The sequence below is a fragment of the Cololabis saira genome, chromosome 2 (genome assembly GCF_033807715.1).
Source record: "Cololabis saira isolate AMF1-May2022 chromosome 2, fColSai1.1, whole genome shotgun sequence".
Lineage (NCBI taxonomy): Eukaryota > Metazoa > Chordata > Actinopteri > Beloniformes > Belonidae > Cololabis > Cololabis saira.
The window spans coordinates 13,020,040-13,036,971 of NC_084588.1; the positions used below are offsets into that span (position 1 = coordinate 13,020,040).

Here is a 16,932-nt window from a genome sequence, read left to right on the forward strand (position 1 = left end):
AAAAATAAATACCGTATGCGCTTTTTGTCGCCCCCGTGTGTCTGAAACGTGTCATTACATCACAGACGTAAACTGAAAGTGAACTGCGTAACATTCATTATATTTATGAAAGAACCGAATAATTAAGAATAGTTAAGCTTTAATGCCAACTCCATCATGTTACTCGTATATCTTTTTGTGAATGTTATAAAACTACTTATATGATGATTAAACTATTGGACCTACAGAAGCTACAGTAATACAGATCCCTTCATTTTTTGTTTGTTATTATTTGTAGTATTATTACAGGAAGGGAAATGAGTTTACAGTAAAAGTGTGATTCATTGTGTAGTCTACGTTTAAACCTATAACTCTGATGCAAGTCTCTCACAGCTGCTGGTGTCACGTAGGACACGTCTCGGGTGGAAATGAGGAAATGTGAGGAAGCTGCTCGTGTCGTCAGAGCAGCTCCTGCACCTGCAGCTGCGACTCCAGCCGGGGTTTTATTAAACAAACACTCGGACACAGTAGGTCGGTGGTCAAACGGTGGTCCGCGGAAACAGCAGAGGTCATGATGAAGCCGGGGGTCTTCCTCCTCCTCCTCCTCCTCCTCTTCCTCCAGGTGTGCGGATCCGCGCTCGGCAGGTGTTTCTGCCAGGTGAGACACATCCGCTCTATAGTTATGTTGGTTTAAAGAGTTAAATTAAAAGACGTCAGGTAGAATAGTTTGAGCGTGATTTTTAAACCCATTTTATGAACTTGGAGCTTCTGGAGGGAAAAACAACAAGAACTGACGATAAAGTCCAATCAATTATATTATTGCTAAACCAGCCATATCAGAGGAAGAAAACTGGAAACAGAAAATAAAGTTTTGAAAATGGCTGAGGACTGAATTAGACTATTTTAATTGTTTTATGAGACTTGGGGGGAAAGACAAGTAATTTTCTTGTTAAACTATGTCTGAGTGCTGAAGTCTTGATCAAATCAAAAGACATGTATTAACATCTTCATGTACTCATAAAACAATCCAAATCAAACATTACATTCAAAAGAAAAATGAAAGCCTGTATGTTAAGGAAATATAACGAAAAATGTTGAGTTTGATTGACATACCCGTAGGCGGTGGTAATTTTATTTTAATGTTATTTTAATTTTATTTTAGTTGTTTTTATTCACTTAGTTGTTTTTTTTTTATTATTATTATTATTATTATTATTTTTAATTTATGTTATTTGTGAAAGGGGCAGATCAGATAAGATTCTTCATCTTTCTGCTCCCTTTTCATTCATAAGTTAGGAACATTTGTATTTGTGTTTGTATTAAATTGTTTTGTTTTTTGAATGAAATAAAGAATAAAATGAAAATGAAAATGAACTTGGCTTAAAGTAGTCCACCAGAATCTCTTTCTACTGTACATCCTTTTATTTATTTATCTATTTTTAAACTCAGTTCAAAGGTTCCTTAAACTTGAAACCATCACATGAAATGATATCAGACAGGATCAAATTTTCAGTCCAACATCAGACGACTATTGAACTTCTATCAAAGTAGTGGATTTGGTTAGAGGAAGTTCTGGCCCTCAGATGTTTCTCAAGGAGAGGTAACCAGTCTGGTTTCCGTCTAAGGTCACAGGTCACCTGGACGACTGCACCTGTGACGTGGAGACTATCGATGAATTCAACAACAACCAGCTCTTCCCCAAACTTCAAACTCTCCTGGAGTCTGATTACTTCAGGTTCAACCAGGTAGAGTAGACTCACTTCTCTCTCAAACACACACACACACACACACACACACACACACACACACACACACACCCTTAACACACATACTGTATGTAAGAGCTTTCTGCTGGGCCGGCAGGTGAACCTGAACAAACCGTGCCCTTTCTGGACGGCCGACAGCCACTGTGGGCTGAGAGACTGTGCTGTGAAGCCCTGCTCACCTGTGAGTTTCAGCTCATCTAACGTCCTCTAAAAACACTTTACTTTTCATTTAAACCTGGAATAACATGTGATTTATATCTTGATTCATCTGAAGAGTACCACTGCTTATATGTGGGTCAGGCTGTGAGCATGAAAACTGTAAACGTGACGTTCAGGCGCATGCGTCAGCTGTGTAATCCAGATGCAGTGTGCATGTTGACACCAGGTGTAAGTGGAGGATTATTCACATTTAACTCACTATAACTGTTTGTACCCACAGAACGAGGTACCTGAGGGGATCCGGTCCTCCTCGCACGACAAGGTGAGTCATCCAGGATTAACGTTGCCTGAAGTAATGTAAAAAGTATGTGAGAAAACATTTATTTATCAAACGTAGATGGTTATGATGTTCTTTCGTGTGACGGCCCTTCTGCACCTCCATCCACTTTCTGAAACTTTCAGTATTCAAAGGAAGCAAACGAGCAGCTGGATGAATGTGAGCATTCCAAGCATCTCGGGGCTGTAGACGTGTCCTTAAGGTGAGTTTTAATCAATTAAAGGAAGATTCCAGCGTAGAAACACCCCCAGCTCAGCTAAAGAGTTAGGAATATACGCTTTCAGTGGTTAGTTTTTAAATTATTTTATCTTTCGCTAGTGACACCAGACTTTCAGGGTTTTTAAGGATGCAGAGCTGACTAGTTGTGACACCTCTGACCTCTTAATGCCCCAACGTTGACCTGGTCAGGTGAACTGAACCTCTGTGTTTGATTTCAGCGACGAGACCCGAGCGGCGCTGCAGAACTGGAGCAAGCACGACGACGAGGCGGAGCGCTTCTGCATCGTGGACGGTACGGATCTGCGGTCAAGCTGCGCCACACCTCTTGACCACACCTCGAGCCAAAGGGTGGAGGGACGCGGTGCAGTCTCCCGCCTGAACTGAATGGCCAAACACAACAACTCACGTCTGAGACACAGAAAGATCACGTTTTCTTGTAGTGTTAGGAAATAGAAGACAACATTTTCAGAGAATCTGATGATAACGTGCAGCTTTCAGCATGTACTGGTAACCTGAGTGTAAAATGTTGAGCAGATATCAACAGATTTAAGATCTCTGATCATCTGTATCGACACAACCTCGGTGGGTGGTGTCTGCAGGCGTCTACAGGTGTCACGTTCATATATTCTCCCTGCTCCCCTCTGAAGTCGACCAAATGAAACCAGTTGACTCCTGAATTGAGGCTGACTGGATCTGTCCCCGTCTTGCAGATGAGGAGTCACCAGATTCCCAGTACGTGGACCTGCTGCTCAACCCCGAGCGTTTCACCGGCTACAAGGGACCGGAGGCCTGGCAGATCTGGAACAGCATCTACGAGGAAAACTGCTTCAAGTAAACGACAACTACGCTCTTGTATTTTTACTGAAGTGTGTTTGTGAGCTGAAAGGGTGTAAATATTGATTGAGACATGTTCGGGGGAAGTTTGTGGTCAGTCTTCTGTTTGCCAACAGATTATGTGCACTGTCAGTTTGATTCTTTGTTTCTGTTGGATTTGCTCCCCTTAACTGGATGCTGCAGTTTAAACCCCCTATGTGCAGCAGTACCGCTGATGACCACACGGGGCGTACAGATCTGCTGTGCTGACGGCAGGACCACTGACAGGGCAGTTCTAGTGAGTGGGGACGGTCCAGCGCGTCCAGTGATGCCACTCTGTCCCACTAGTCTCCTCCCAGAGGCTTCTTCATGGGTTTTAGACCACCAAACCATGCGAGTGGGTCCAGCGCGATCACGGATCAGACTCGCTATCCTTCCCGTTTTCACTTGTGGATGTGGATTAAGTGGTTGAAACAGAGGAGGAAGTGGTTCTCCAGGCTTTTAGAGAGAGAGTTGAAGAAAAAAGGAAGGTTGAAGCTCAAAGGAGAAGTAAATGATGAATGCTGGGGAAAAAAGGGAAGAAAGTCGTTGGAAATGAAACAGATAAAGACGTGAAGGGGAAAAATATAGGAAAATTAAGAAAAAAGTCTGAATAACTTTGATAATATAAATGTTGAAAAATAAAAAGAGGAGTGTTAAGGTGGAAGAAAAAGTAAAAATTGAGTTAAAAATAGAATAAAAGGTTTAATTTTATTTGTCTTCTGAAGTTAGAGCTGGACTTGGTCTTAGTCTCTCCTCCTCACCTGTAGTGGTGTTTTGGCTGCCAATTCATCTAGAACATGTAAAAACATTAATAAAATCCTTCACACATGAATATTATTATTCATCTGTTCATGATGAATATTTCCATTCGACACGCGATGGAGGTTGAGTAATGAGTTAGAGCAGTGGTCCTCAACCTTTTTTCAGTGATGTACCCCCTGTGAAATATTTTTTCAGCCGAGTACCCCCTAACCAGCGCAAAGCACTTTTGGTCACTTTTGGTAAAAAAAAATACCTAAAACAGAGCACTGTGCCATCAGTAACTGATTTATTAAACATAAAAATATTGCTGCTACGCTTCAACCACGACTCCATCGTTGGTCCAAGTGATTGACAGGTGAAGCCAGGTGATTGACAGGTTAGGTGGAACCATCCTGGTGTGGGGGAAACTCTGCGGTTTTAGGATAATAAGTTGAATAGCCTACTCCTGAAGATAAAATTCATTTTATGAATTTATACTTATATTTTCCTAAATTATTTATGAAATATTTATTTTTAAAGGATTTTTGCATGGATGCTACTTTTTAAATATATGTATATTTTAAAATCTCACGTACCCCCTGGAGTGCCTTCACGTACCCCCAGGGGTACGCGTACCCCCATTTGAGAACCACTGAGTTAGAGCATCCAGAGCTCATATCAAACAATAAAACTCAGTAGAGTCAGCTGGTTCAACAGCTCAGCTGTTGCTAATGTTAGTCCCTCAGTACAAGTAGGTTTTTCTCCCCGGTTTGATGACTGATAATAACCGATTATTCCCTCATGTCTCCCACTCAGGCCGTTTGCCATCCAGCGTCCTCTGATGCCCAGCTTGTTCCAGAGCAGTGGGAGTGAAGGTAGGACCTCTTCCATCTCATCTCATAAATGTTTCCAGCTCCTCTCCATCACTGACCGCTGGTTCTCCTGACAGGCAGGATCTTCTACCGCTGGCTGGAAGGTGAGCAGACGTTTGACCTGAAGACGTCATGAAGTCTTGGACAGTTTTAATCTTCACTCTGTTTGTGTCTCAGGTCAGTGCGTGGAGAAGAGGGCTTTCTACCGGCTCGTCTCTGGCCTCCACGCCAGCATCAACATCCACCTGAGCGCCAGATACCTGCTGGACGGTGAGACCCCAGACCCCCGGCGGCCAACGCTGCAGCGGTTCTTCTTGTGCTGAAGCTGTTGACCCGTCTCTCCTGCAGACAGCTGGTTCCAGAGGAAGTGGGGACACAACGTGTCCGAGTTCAGGCAGCGCTTTGACTCTGAAGTGACGGCCGGCGAAGGGCCCAAGCGGCTCCGCAACCTGTACTTCCTCTACCTGATAGAGCTGCGAGCGCTCGCCAAGGCTTTGCCGTTCTTCCAGCAGCCGTCCGTCCGGCTGTTCACCGGCCGGCCCGAGGAGGATCAGAAACACAAAGAGCTGCTGCTGGAGGTCCTGCAGCTGGCCAGGTGAGCCTGAGAACCCACTGCTGTGATGCGTTTATGACAAATCCTCCCTAGGAACGTGCTCAGACCACAGGTCCAGATCCTCTCTGGAGAAAGTCTAAGGCAGGGGTCGGCAACCCAGAATGTTGAAAGAGCCACATTGGACCAAAAACACAAAAAACAAATATGTCTGGAGCCGCAAAAAATCAAAAGTCTTGTATAAACCTTACAATGAAGGCAACACATGCTGCATGTTTCTATATTAGTTATAACTGGGGGAAGATTTTTTTTTCATTATGCACTTCGAGAAAGAGGTCAAAATGTCGAGAAAAAAGTCGAAATGTTGAGATTAATGTTGAAGTACAGTCTTGAGAAAAAAGTTGAAATGTCGAGAAAAAAGTCTAAATGTCGAGGAAATAGTCAAAATTTCTAGAAAAATGTTGAAATGTCGAGATTAAAAAGGAAAGGAAAAAAAAAAGAGAAAAAAGGAAAAAGGAAGAAAAAAGAGAAAAAAAGAGAAAAGAAGAAAAAAAAGAAGAAAAAAGGGGAAAAAATGTCAAACATTTTTGAAAAAGTTCCAGGAGCCACCAGGGCGGCGCTAAAGAGCCGCATGCGGCTCTATAGCCGCCGTTGCCGACCCCTGGTCTAAGGTCTGGAGAGATGTACTTCAGGTCGGGTGGAGTCATAGTGGACATTCTCTGTGGTGGGGACGACCCGTCCAGGTCACACCTCGTCTAATGACAGCTGTGACGGGCTCCACCGCCCCAAACAAGAACATGCAGATTTGTTCTGGCAGGAAAAAGAAGGAAATAACCACAATTATCAATATAAATATAAGGACTTATCCTGAAAATCCCATATTATTAAAAATGTTGAAAGAACAGAACCAGCACTTACTGTATCCTGCTGCCTTCCAGATGATTACGGCCCATCCTCCGTCAGTTGAAGGAAAAAACTCAAAACAATTTATCTGACATGACGAGGAGGATGATGATGGTGAAGAGTAAGATGTTGAGAAGGAGTGTGATGATGATGATGATGATGATGACAGTGAGAAGGAGGAGGAAGAGGCTGGGGAGGAGAAGATGGGAGATGAGGAGGAGGAAGTTGATGAGGAGAAAAGGAGGGTAACGAGAAGGAGGAAGAGGGAAATGATGATGATGATGATGATCAGGTGGAAGGTGATGATGATGAGGAGGAGGGTGAGGAGAAGGATGATGACAAGGAAAAGGATGATGATGAGGAGGAGGAAGGTGGTGATGATGATGATGATGATGATGAGGAGGAGGGTGAGGAGGAGGATGAGGAGGAGGATGAGGAGGAGGATGGTGATGATCAGGTGGAAGGTGATGATGATGAGGGTGAGGAGGAGGAGAAGAAGGAGGGTGACAAGGAGGAGGAAGGGGGGGATGGGAGATGAGGAGGAGGAAGAGGGTGATGAGGAGGAGAAGAAGGAGGGTGACAAGGAGGAGGAAGGGGGGGGAGAAGATGGGAGATGAGGAAGAGGAAGAGGGTGATAAGGAGACGGAGGGTGATGATGATGATCAGGTGGAAGTTGATGATGATGAGGAGGAGGATGATGACAAGGAAGAGGAGGAGGAGGAAGGTGGTGATGATGATGATCAGGCAGAAGGTGAGGATGAGTAGAAGGAGGAGGGTGATGAAGAGGGTGACAGTGGTGATGAATCTGTTCACATCTTCTGTCGTACAGCTTCTGTTGTTCTTGTGGTGTTTTGGCTTCATCCAGTTTTGGGCCACAGAGGAGTCTGGTACCGGATCTGGTACTGGATCTGGTGCCGGGTCAGACGACTCCAGTGAGATGGAGGAGGAAGAGCAGCGTCTCTGGTCTGATTAAGTGTAAATAAGAGATGGATGAATGGTCTGACTTGAGCTCCTCCTGCAGCTGCAGCTCATGTTGAGGCTGGTGTGGCTCTGGGATCTGGAGTCCATCACGCAGGTGTGGAGTTTGATCCTGGACAAACATTTAATCTCAGAATCTGTGGCGTAGCCTTTTTATTGTCTTTGGTTATTGAAGTGTCACCGCCGCCGCTCCTGAACCTGCTGCTTACCTCCTCTCCTCTTCTCCTCCTCTCCTCTTCTACTCCTGTCCTCTTCCAGGTCTTTCCCTCTGCACTTTGATGAGACGTCTCTGTTCGCTGGAGATGAGAAAGAAGCTGCCGGGCTGAAGGTCAGGAGAAATTAAAAAAACCTAGAACCGGTCTGGATTCGTACCGAGATGTTTTTCCAGACTGGTACTGGAACATTGATCGACGTTGCAGCGAATCATTGTGATAAAACTGAGACATGAAGCTTGAAGCAGAAGTAGCTGATGTGCAGCAGATCTGTGGAGCGCGGGGCGAAATTAACACTTGAACAAGAGAGAAATATTTATTTGACACATTAGTTAATAGTTACATTTTAAGATAAGATTTTTAATTGAAATAAGTACTGAACTCAAAAAATAAGTGAGATTGGAACAGGGTTGTGATGCTAAATTACAAATTATTTTAATAGTCACGCCTTCAAAATAAAAGCAGATCAAGGATACACACCTGAAACTGATCAGGACGGTTATAAAATAATGAGGCTGTAGTGACGAGTTATGGTTTGTGTCTCCAGTCTGGTTTACACCAGTTTATTATTCAAGATTACCTTGGTCAGGTTCAAGGTATTTCAGTGACATTGAAGGTTTTTTCTTTCTTAAATGGATGTTTCACTCGTGCAGCTCTCGCATAAAAACAAAAAACAAAAAAACACAGCAAATGTATTGATTTTAAAGATGAGAACAAAGCAGTTTCTGTTTGAGGACAGAGATTATTTTCTAAATCAGTCATTAAAGGGAAAATAATCCCCGGGTTTACTGAAATATCAATGTGTTCAGCTTCATTTTCATCTATTATAAGAACTTCTTGATTACATTTCCATCATTACAGTAATGATGTGAATATGATGGTATAGAACTACAGATACATGAGAATTATGAAGAACTAAAACTCTGTGTTTCAAACACAAAAGCAGCTTAAAGTTCAAATGTATCGAGGCGAGAAGTAGAACCATCAGTGTGACAGATTAATGATCTTTGTCATTTTTAGTCCTTTTCTTTCAACATTTTACTTGTTTATTTCCCTCATTAAATGGACCCCCCGCCCCCCCAGGAGGACATCAGACTGGCCTTCCTCAACATCTCCAGGATCATGGACTGCGTCGGCTGCTTCAAGTGTCGCTTGTGGGGGAAACTGCAGGTACATGCTTTCTGAACGGACTGAGGAATAGTTTACAGGAACATGATGGTGCCGGGGTCGTTTGAGGTGAACACAAAAAAACTAATTGAAGAGTGGAGGATAAAATTATAAAATCGCAAAGGAAAAATGTAACACCGGGGGAAGACCCAGGACACGCTCCTTACTGTCTATTGACCAATAGTAGAGGGGTGTCAAGGACAGCCCTCCTCATTTACATAATGAGGCATAAATGCAAAAGGTAAAGTAAAAAGAGGAGACAAGGGAATCTAAAAACAAGGAATGTATGTATAAGGAAAAGGAAAAACAAAATATATTTCAGTTTTTATTCTTAATTATATCAGTTTTGGTCCTCCATAGGTGTGGGGCTGGCTTTGCTTTTATGACTCCGTCCAAAATTCACTTGTTTCTCTCTACTACTAAACTATCTTCATTGTTTATAAGTGAAAACGTTGCTTGGACGACCGTCACATGACAGCAAGTGTGACAGTGGTATTTATTTTACATTAATAGTTCATTTGAACGGATCAACAGCTGGACGTGTTGATGATTTTCCTCACAGGTGTAGATATTAGTGTATTCTGAAAAAGAAAAACACTGCAATGTTTAGTTGTTTTGAAACAAAACTGCGTTGTGACTGGTCTTGGTTTTGCTCCGTGTTTCCTCCTCAGACTCAGGGTTTAGGAACGGCGCTGAAGATCCTGTTTTCCGAGCGACAGATCGAAGCTCTGCCCAAATCCAGCCAGCAGACACGCTTCCAGCTCAGCCGGCAGGAGATCGTCTCGCTGCTCAACGCCTTTGGGAGGTCAGCGTTTGTTGGTTCGAATCAAACCCAAAGCACAAAGTTCTGCAGCCCCAATGTCTCCTGCAGATGTCCAGACCTTTCTCTTTTATTTATATAGCTGATCTTCTCAGCAGGTTTTTCTTTCCTTAAAATGTACCAAACTGTCGACCTGGCCGCTCTGATTAACCTGCACTCTACACACATTAGTTATATAATTGTACCTTCAATTTGTTTTGGTGACGTCATGGATGTAAAATCAAGAACCTGGAGAACAAGTTGTCATACAGTGACATGCAAATAGTACTGAACTCAAATAGTTCAGTAAATCAGTTATCACCCTGTAAAAGAAAAACAAACCTAATGGCAATGAATGATATTTATTACTTGAAACATTAATTTTCAAGCAAAAAAAAAGAAGTGCTATTCTACAGTAACTGTTTTCGACATTGTTGCCAGGTAAATGTCCCTGATCTTTTTTGTTTGTCTCTTTGTCTCGTTTACTTTTTTGCTGTTTTTCTATTCTGTTATTTGTTTTAATGTAAATTACTTGCCTGTCAACACTTTGTCTCTATGAATGTACTTTTGTTCTTGATTCAATTTAACAGAAAATGAGCCAAACCCCCCTAAATTCAGGAGAAAGGATGGAAAACACGCACCAACATAAATGTGTGTTTGTGTCTGACAGGATTTCCACGAGCGTCAGAGAGCTGAGGACCTTCAGGTCGCTGCTCGCAGAGGAGCGGTGACGCCGTCAGCTTCACTCATCCACTCTGACGGGTCAAACTTCCAACAGAGACTTAAGACGTTGAACCAGCGACTTTGACGTCAACAACTGCTGTGATCCTGCTGAAACGCCATTTTTGACTGTTAGAAGTTTATAATGAAGAAAATGTGTTATTGTTATTGTTAAAATTCAAATCTGAGGTCTGAAATATTTCACATTTGCACTGCTTTTTGATTTTTATTTTCATTTCATTCAGAGTTTAATCTGATCAGGTGTTATTTTTGAAGTAAATTCACATGAAAACGTGTTTTGACCAGTTGAATCAGATGTGCACAGATATGTTGTTCCTGAAGAGGGCGCTGTTTGCAAAGAAACTGAACGCACTTTTGTGGTTAAATGCTCACGTTTATAATTTTTTTTTTAATTAAAAAGTAATAATTATTCAGTACTTCAAACGAGACTTAAAAATTACATTATTTTTTATTATTTTATTCATGTTCTGCTTTGTTTTGAGTGTAATTATATCCTTTGTCACCATCTTCGACTGTATTGATGGTGCCTTCGGGTACGCCTCAGATTTCAAACTTCTATCCTACAGGACGTGATGAAATTAAGTTAAATCTTTAATCAACCTTGACAGACATGTTGAAAGAAGATAAAATGGTTTTCAAAATAAATCTTTACTTTTGTTTTACTCGTCAGTTTCTATTTTATATATCTAATGTGATTTAAAAAAACATTTTATGATATTAAATAAGATCCTTTAAATTATGATTTAGCTTTGTTGTCTTCAGCTTTTAAATACAAATGTTTGTTTAAATGTCATTTGCGTCTTAATAAACATTTTTAGAATATTTATTTAATAATTTCACATATATTTATATGTACGTTTTATACGTTATGTTGACCAGGTAAGTGAATAAATTGTATTTCCTTTCTCTTTATTTAAAGAGCTACTTCAAAAATGGAATTGGTCATTTTTTATAAACGTTGGGATTAAGCTAATGGAAAAAGGGGAAATTTTGTTTATTTTGAAGAATATGTAGGGAAGAAAAAGAAAAGTGACATAAAAAACAAATAAATCATCAACAAAAAGGAAGAATTTTACTATTTGATATAAATTTATAGTGAATATATCATTTAAAAAATGTTTGTCTTGCTTTTGGGCAGAATTCAGTTCAATAAATTAATTAATGAATTAATAAATGAATCAGAAATCATGTGTGGAGCTGTTCAGATTTGTGCGTTTCTGTGACACTAATAAACCAGATTAGCGTAAACGATCCAGTCTCTTTGACCAAAACGTCACAAGTGCTTGATCAACTTTTTATTTTGAATCTGTTATCTCTCACTGTACTGTAAGTTATGTTTTTCACTGTCTTGAGTTTCGAGCTGTTTTTGATTTCACGTAAGGCCAAAGTTGTCAGATATCGACGTGACCGGGTTTTCCGCCGGCGCGTGAAGGCAGCACTAAGCCCGTGCAGACGGTGAAGGGTTAACTGCGTTAACTCCGGGTAACTCTGTAATAGGATGAATGGATATTGTGGTGAGCAGCATCTGATTACACAGACACGCCAGTGGGGTTCGGAGGCAGAACAAGCAGCTTTTCATTCTCCTCCCGGGAACATAAACACTTTACTTGTTATGTGCGCCTCTCTCGCAGGAAGTACACCTTAATTTCCCAGAGAAGAGCGGCTGTGAGGTGAATATTGCTGCTCGGATCTCCTCCTCGTGTGGAGGTTAACACGGACTCGGACGGAGCTTCAGGTTCACTGCGGCTGCTGCTCCAGCTCGGAGCTGAACAGGTAAGAGCTCACCTGTCTGCACTTGTTGACAATCCTCACTCACAGCGCCCCACGCAAACAAGTGGAAACACGTTTTACATATTATTAATTCCGATAACAATCCCGTCGTTTCATTATTTCAACATTATTCTGAAGACTGTAAATGTTGATGAACTGGACCTCTGAACATATAACTGAATGAATAATGTCAACCCTAATTTTAAAGGAAACCTATTGTCCTTTTTTTTTAAAGTTCCCACAATTTGCCTGAGGTTTTGATACGTTTGTGGTCTGTTTTGATCAAAAATACCTCAAAGATGTGACACCACAGCTGCTCCAGTTTCAGCCCTCTTCACGGCTCTGTCTGGCCCCGCCCCCAGTTCAAAGGGGGCGGGGCCAGACAGTTGGCTCCGCCCCCTACTCGAGAGGTGACACAAGGATGCAGCATGTGGGTTAAAACCAGACCAGTGGTGGCTTTTTAATCCACATGGGTTAATTATATAAAGCCAAAACGTCCTTATTATTAGGGGCGTGAACTTTGTAGTTAGTTGTCGTCAGTTTTGCTACTATGTGATTAGCACAAAGAGTACGTCATTCATTTTTTAAAGAGAGCATGTTTGGTTGCGCTGTTTGACCAATGGACCTCCTTGCTGGTTGTGGTTTTGTCCAGAAGGGTCCAAGAATGAAGCTTACCATATTTTCACAACCGTAAGGCCTTATATTTTTTTCAAAAGTTGCGGCGTGCCCAATAGCGCAGTGCGCCGATTGTGTGTTGTCGGGGGTTCTTACTGCGGCTCCCTCGGGAGTGCTTTGAGAAACACCATGCGTTCCAGAGGGACTGCCGCCCGAGCGGCAGCCGACGCGTCCCCGCGGGCGGGGGAGGTCGGCCTGCCCGGCGGCGGGCTCCGTCGTTTACTGTTGTGCTTGGCTGCCACGCTATTGGACAGAAACTGCCTGCGAGCGGCGTGGGAGCGATGGATGACCGATGGAGACCACAGTTTCACAAATAGTGGAAGGCAGCGCCAGGCAAGTTACGCCACAGTTTGCGGATGGATTGTAGATGCGTAAGCTAACGTGTCTGCTGGCACTGTTGTTTGAACTTTCGCAAAAGCAGGCATCATATCCGAGGGGCTGCCGGGACGGAAAGTGACTCTGACAGTGAAGAAAGTGGAACTGTTGTCAGGACTCAGCCCGTCGGGCTTCATCCGCAGCCCGATCGCGCTGAGACCAGGAGAACTGCTCAGCGTGGCCAGAGAGCTGCGAACCCGGCTCGTGCCCGTCGCAGCGCTGAGCAGTTCTCCCGGTCTCAGCGCGATCAGGCTGCGAATGAAGGCCGACGCGCTGAGTCCTGACAACTGTTGCATATTTGATTTAGCGCAACTGTTTAATTCAGAAACGGAGGATGAGGACTTTGTAATAAAGACTTAAATAAAGCACAATTAAACTCAGTTTGGCTCCGCTCTATTTTTCAATACGCACACTTGTATGCTTGTGTGTGTGTTGCCATTTGTGTGTGTAGACGGCGCCTTTTCGTACGGTGCGCCGTGTGTGTGTGTGTGTGTGTGTGTGTGTGTGTGTGTGTGTGTGTGTGTGTGTGTGTGTGTGTGTGTGTTAGGGGTGTAACAATATATCGTGCCACGAAATTTCGCGATACAAAAACGTCACGATACGTGTCGTGGAGGTGACAACCTGTATCGCGATATTGGATTATTAATATTAATCTATTGTGTTGACTAGAAACGCGCATCCGACCGCGCGGACCAAAATCTTACTCCGCTCTGAAGAAAGTAGTCCCGTTTTGCGGTCCTGTTTTGAGCTCTGAACCTTTACTTATTTAAGTCTGGTGTAGAGTTAAGCCTTACCTTATTAAATTAAACCTTTTTGGGGTCGTGAGTAGGATAAACACGGGACAACTTCTGCGTGAGTTTGCGTGTACTTCAATGTCCGCTCAACAGCGTAGGATTTCAGAACATCAACACAACACCTAGTGCTGTATCACTCCGCCCAATCTAAAACATACTAACAACTGATATACTGACTAGTGTCATTATAGTCCCTGATTTACAGAATATAAAGAATATATTTATAAAATAATGAACCCTGAATTACCAAAATAACCTTCTTAACAAAAATAAATCTCCTCTTACACTTATAAGGTGAGCATGAATCAATCTTTTTTATGACGTAAAATTGTATGTATTTATTTACTTGTATTTATTTGTTCAATTTTAGTTGTTAAATTTCTGGAAAAGAAAAAAGTCAAATCATACATGAGAGAAACTATTCAGTTTGTGGCAAAATGTTTTACTTGTATGAAATTGAAGATGCATAATGCAAACCTGACATTTACTTTTAGTTCAGTTTGTGGAAAATGGTTGGCCTGGCTTTCTCTTTAAAACCTAAACAGTTATAAAGCATTACAAACTGAAACAATAGGGCAAACGCACAGCATTGTTTTGTATTATGTGTCTTTCAAATAAAAGACCATTTTTTCCAGTCATATGTTCCTCATGCAAGGTTGTTAAAAAATACTGCTATAATATCGTATCGTATCGTTATCGTGACCTCAATATCGTGTATCGCACCGTATCGTGAGATTAGTGTATCGTTACACCCCTAGTGTGTGTTAAATACAGTAATGACACACATAACTGAGACTGCGCCTTTTCATACGGCGTATGGTCGTGAAAATACGGTAGTTCATACGGTGTTGGCTAAGATTTCGCCGCAGCAACAACATTTGAAACGGGGGGTCCTGTTGCAAATGTTGGCCGCCAGTTCTGTAGCTCCTCCAGTGTGGATCAGCTGTAGGAGACACAGGGATCAGAAGCTTTCTGGAGCTTGAGGTTAATCAGTTCATGATGCCGGACTGCAACAGGTCCAATCTATCCGAGTGACTGCAGGTCCCAGTCGAGTTTTTTAGTCCTTTCAGATGTTGTTTTGGTAGTGACGCTTGAAATTTTCATGTTTGGAAAGACTTCCTAAGAAGGTTAAAAAGTATCATAGGTTAGTATAAGCTAACTCCGGTGTGTACCACCCATTTGCAATATGGTGAAATAGAGGCTTTAAAAGTATTCTTCAGAAAACCCTCTGGGACTTTACCGAGGGCTTGTCCAGTTCTTCTTATACAGTCTGTTTGAAACTGACGTCACTGCGTTAGCTACCTATGAAGTACAGTAAATCCAGTAGAGATGTGAAGATGAGATTAGGCCTGAATGATTCACTCACAAGTGACAGCATTTGGCAAGTGACTGACAAGTGACTGATTTGGCAGCGATTCCTGAACTGAAAGTCAGTATCAGTGAAATGACAAAGGTGTGGCTCTGTCGTCCTACTTCGTCACATATCACGTTTTTAAGCTCATCTTTTTCATACTTATGAGGAAATGACCTGAGTCCTGGTGAGGCTATCAAACCCGTATTTAGTGTCTGTTGATAAACGTCTGCACTCTGCAGCCAAGAAATGATCGGTATATCTATATATCTGTTCGTCCCCTTGTGCCTCCGTGAGGATTCTTCACATTGTGCATCTGTCACAAATGACAAAGATGTCGTTATCTGTTTCACTGACTTATCACAAACATCTCCACTAGTTTTTCTAGACTATTTACATTTGTAGCGACCTGTGGCACAGTAAATGGTAGGAAATGGGGGGCTCTCAAGTTTTGAAGTTTGCTTGGAGTGAGATTTATTTATTTATATTTTGGGGTGGTATCTCCCTCCCAGTGTCCCATTGACCACAGGTTCTTCAGAAAGAACAAATTACACTATATCAAATACACTGTTTTATTAATTATATAACAAAGGAAAACACTGTAGTGGCCATTGTGTCTGCACAATATTCACGCTATATTAAATAATTTGTCTGAGTGATGTATAATAATAACAAAAATGTGGCCTTATTCTGCTTTAAACAAACAGAAAAATTAAATTAAATGTCTGGTCCACATTTCGCCTTCATGTAACGCTTGAAGCTGAATCGCAGACCTTACCCAGCAACAAAAAATTCTATTTTCTGATTGGCTGATAGGTTGGTAATTCCAGACAGCTGCTCTGAGCTGAGAGCAAGTTAATTTCTCAGCGTGAAAAATGCCATGTGTGGCGTCAGAGCGTGTGAACTTGAAATTGAGAGCCCTGGGTGGTGGTGTTGCAGCTTGTCGTATAACTGCCACACTTTTCTGAGGTGTATTTATTCAATCGCAGTTTTCTAACTGTCCTCACGCCAGCCCTCTTTGACATTTTTGTGCTACTTTGCTGTTGAAATTATGATAATCGCTATACTACAGTGTTTTCTTAACAAGAGCAGTTATGCAATATTATTTGAATGTGAATGAACAAAGGTCATAGTGAAAAATAAAGATGAACTGTATTCTGTGCTTATGGAAGCAAACAAAAGTGTAGAATGCATTAACCTTTTCAGAAAATTCACCTTTTCACCAGTCTTGTAATAAAAGGAACACACAAGGGAATTTAAGCTGCACATGGAAATGAGGCTCACCAGCTGTAGAGATGATCATCTGATCAACTTTCAACATCCAAATGAGTTGCCAATTAAAACCTAAACAAATCATTGCTGTAATGTGATTCTTAATCGTTGGCTTGATTTTTAAGCTTTCATTAATGCGGCAGGTTCAAGATGAAAAGGCAATTTTATAGTAAAGAGCTGAAGAGGAAGCAAAAGTCTGACATCCTTCTCAGAGACTTGGAGTTGACTCCAAGCTGAAGTTCTGATAAATTAGCGAGGAGACCTACATTTGATGTGGATTTTAAAAATGTCCAGGATCAGTTTCAGCTGGGAATCAAACAGAAAAGTCTGGTTGCTGCTCAGCTGGTGCCTCCGTTCAGCTCTGGAGCTCCTCTGGGGCTTGAATGGTAACAGCAGCAGTGAAAGGGCTTTGCTTTA

At 42.0% G+C, this 16,932-nt stretch overlaps 2 protein-coding genes across 6 annotated transcripts in view; both read left to right on the forward strand.

Moving 5' to 3' along the window:
- The first annotated feature begins 533 nt into the window (after positions 1 to 533).
- On the forward strand, positions 534 to 10,960 carry ero1a (endoplasmic reticulum oxidoreductase 1 alpha). 2 transcript variants are annotated; one of them, XM_061708851.1, is made up of 15 exons: positions 534 to 637; positions 1,605 to 1,724; positions 1,843 to 1,926; positions 2,185 to 2,226; positions 2,367 to 2,443; positions 2,679 to 2,752; positions 3,171 to 3,291; positions 4,873 to 4,931; positions 5,006 to 5,032; positions 5,106 to 5,198; positions 5,277 to 5,523; positions 7,618 to 7,687; positions 8,655 to 8,741; positions 9,410 to 9,543; positions 10,208 to 10,959. In XM_061708851.1, the coding sequence occupies exons 1-15, from the start codon at positions 551 to 553 to the stop codon at positions 10,266 to 10,268; spliced, it is 1,383 nt and encodes a 460-aa protein (XP_061564835.1). In that variant the 5' UTR covers positions 534 to 550; the 3' UTR covers positions 10,269 to 10,959. The 2 variants fall into 2 exon arrangements, with proteins under 2 accessions (XP_061564835.1, XP_061564844.1); XM_061708860.1 differs by lacking the exon at positions 5,006 to 5,032 and having other exon boundaries at positions 10,208 to 10,960.
- Positions 10,961 to 11,669: 709 nt separating this feature from the next.
- Positions 11,670 to 16,932, forward strand: part of pacsin3 (protein kinase C and casein kinase substrate in neurons 3) — a 53,920-nt gene continuing 48,657 nt past the window's right edge. For 3 of the 4 annotated variants that reach the window (XM_061738183.1, XM_061738157.1, XM_061738165.1), the window contains exon 1: positions 11,803 to 12,051. The gene's annotated coding sequence lies outside the window, so the exon portion shown is untranslated. The other variant, XM_061738175.1, reaches the window with a different exon arrangement.

Coding starts and splice junctions, on each gene's coding strand:
- ero1a (XM_061708851.1), top strand. CDS start 551: ATGATGAAGCCGGGGGTCTTCCTCCTCCTCCTCCTCCTCCTCTTCCTC. Junction 1,927..2,184: donor CTGTGAAGCCCTGCTCACCT/GTGAGTTTCAGC, acceptor TTGTACCCACAG/AACGAGGTACCTGAGGGGAT. Junction 8,742..9,409: donor GCTTGTGGGGGAAACTGCAG/GTACATGCTTTC, acceptor TTTCCTCCTCAG/ACTCAGGGTTTAGGAACGGC.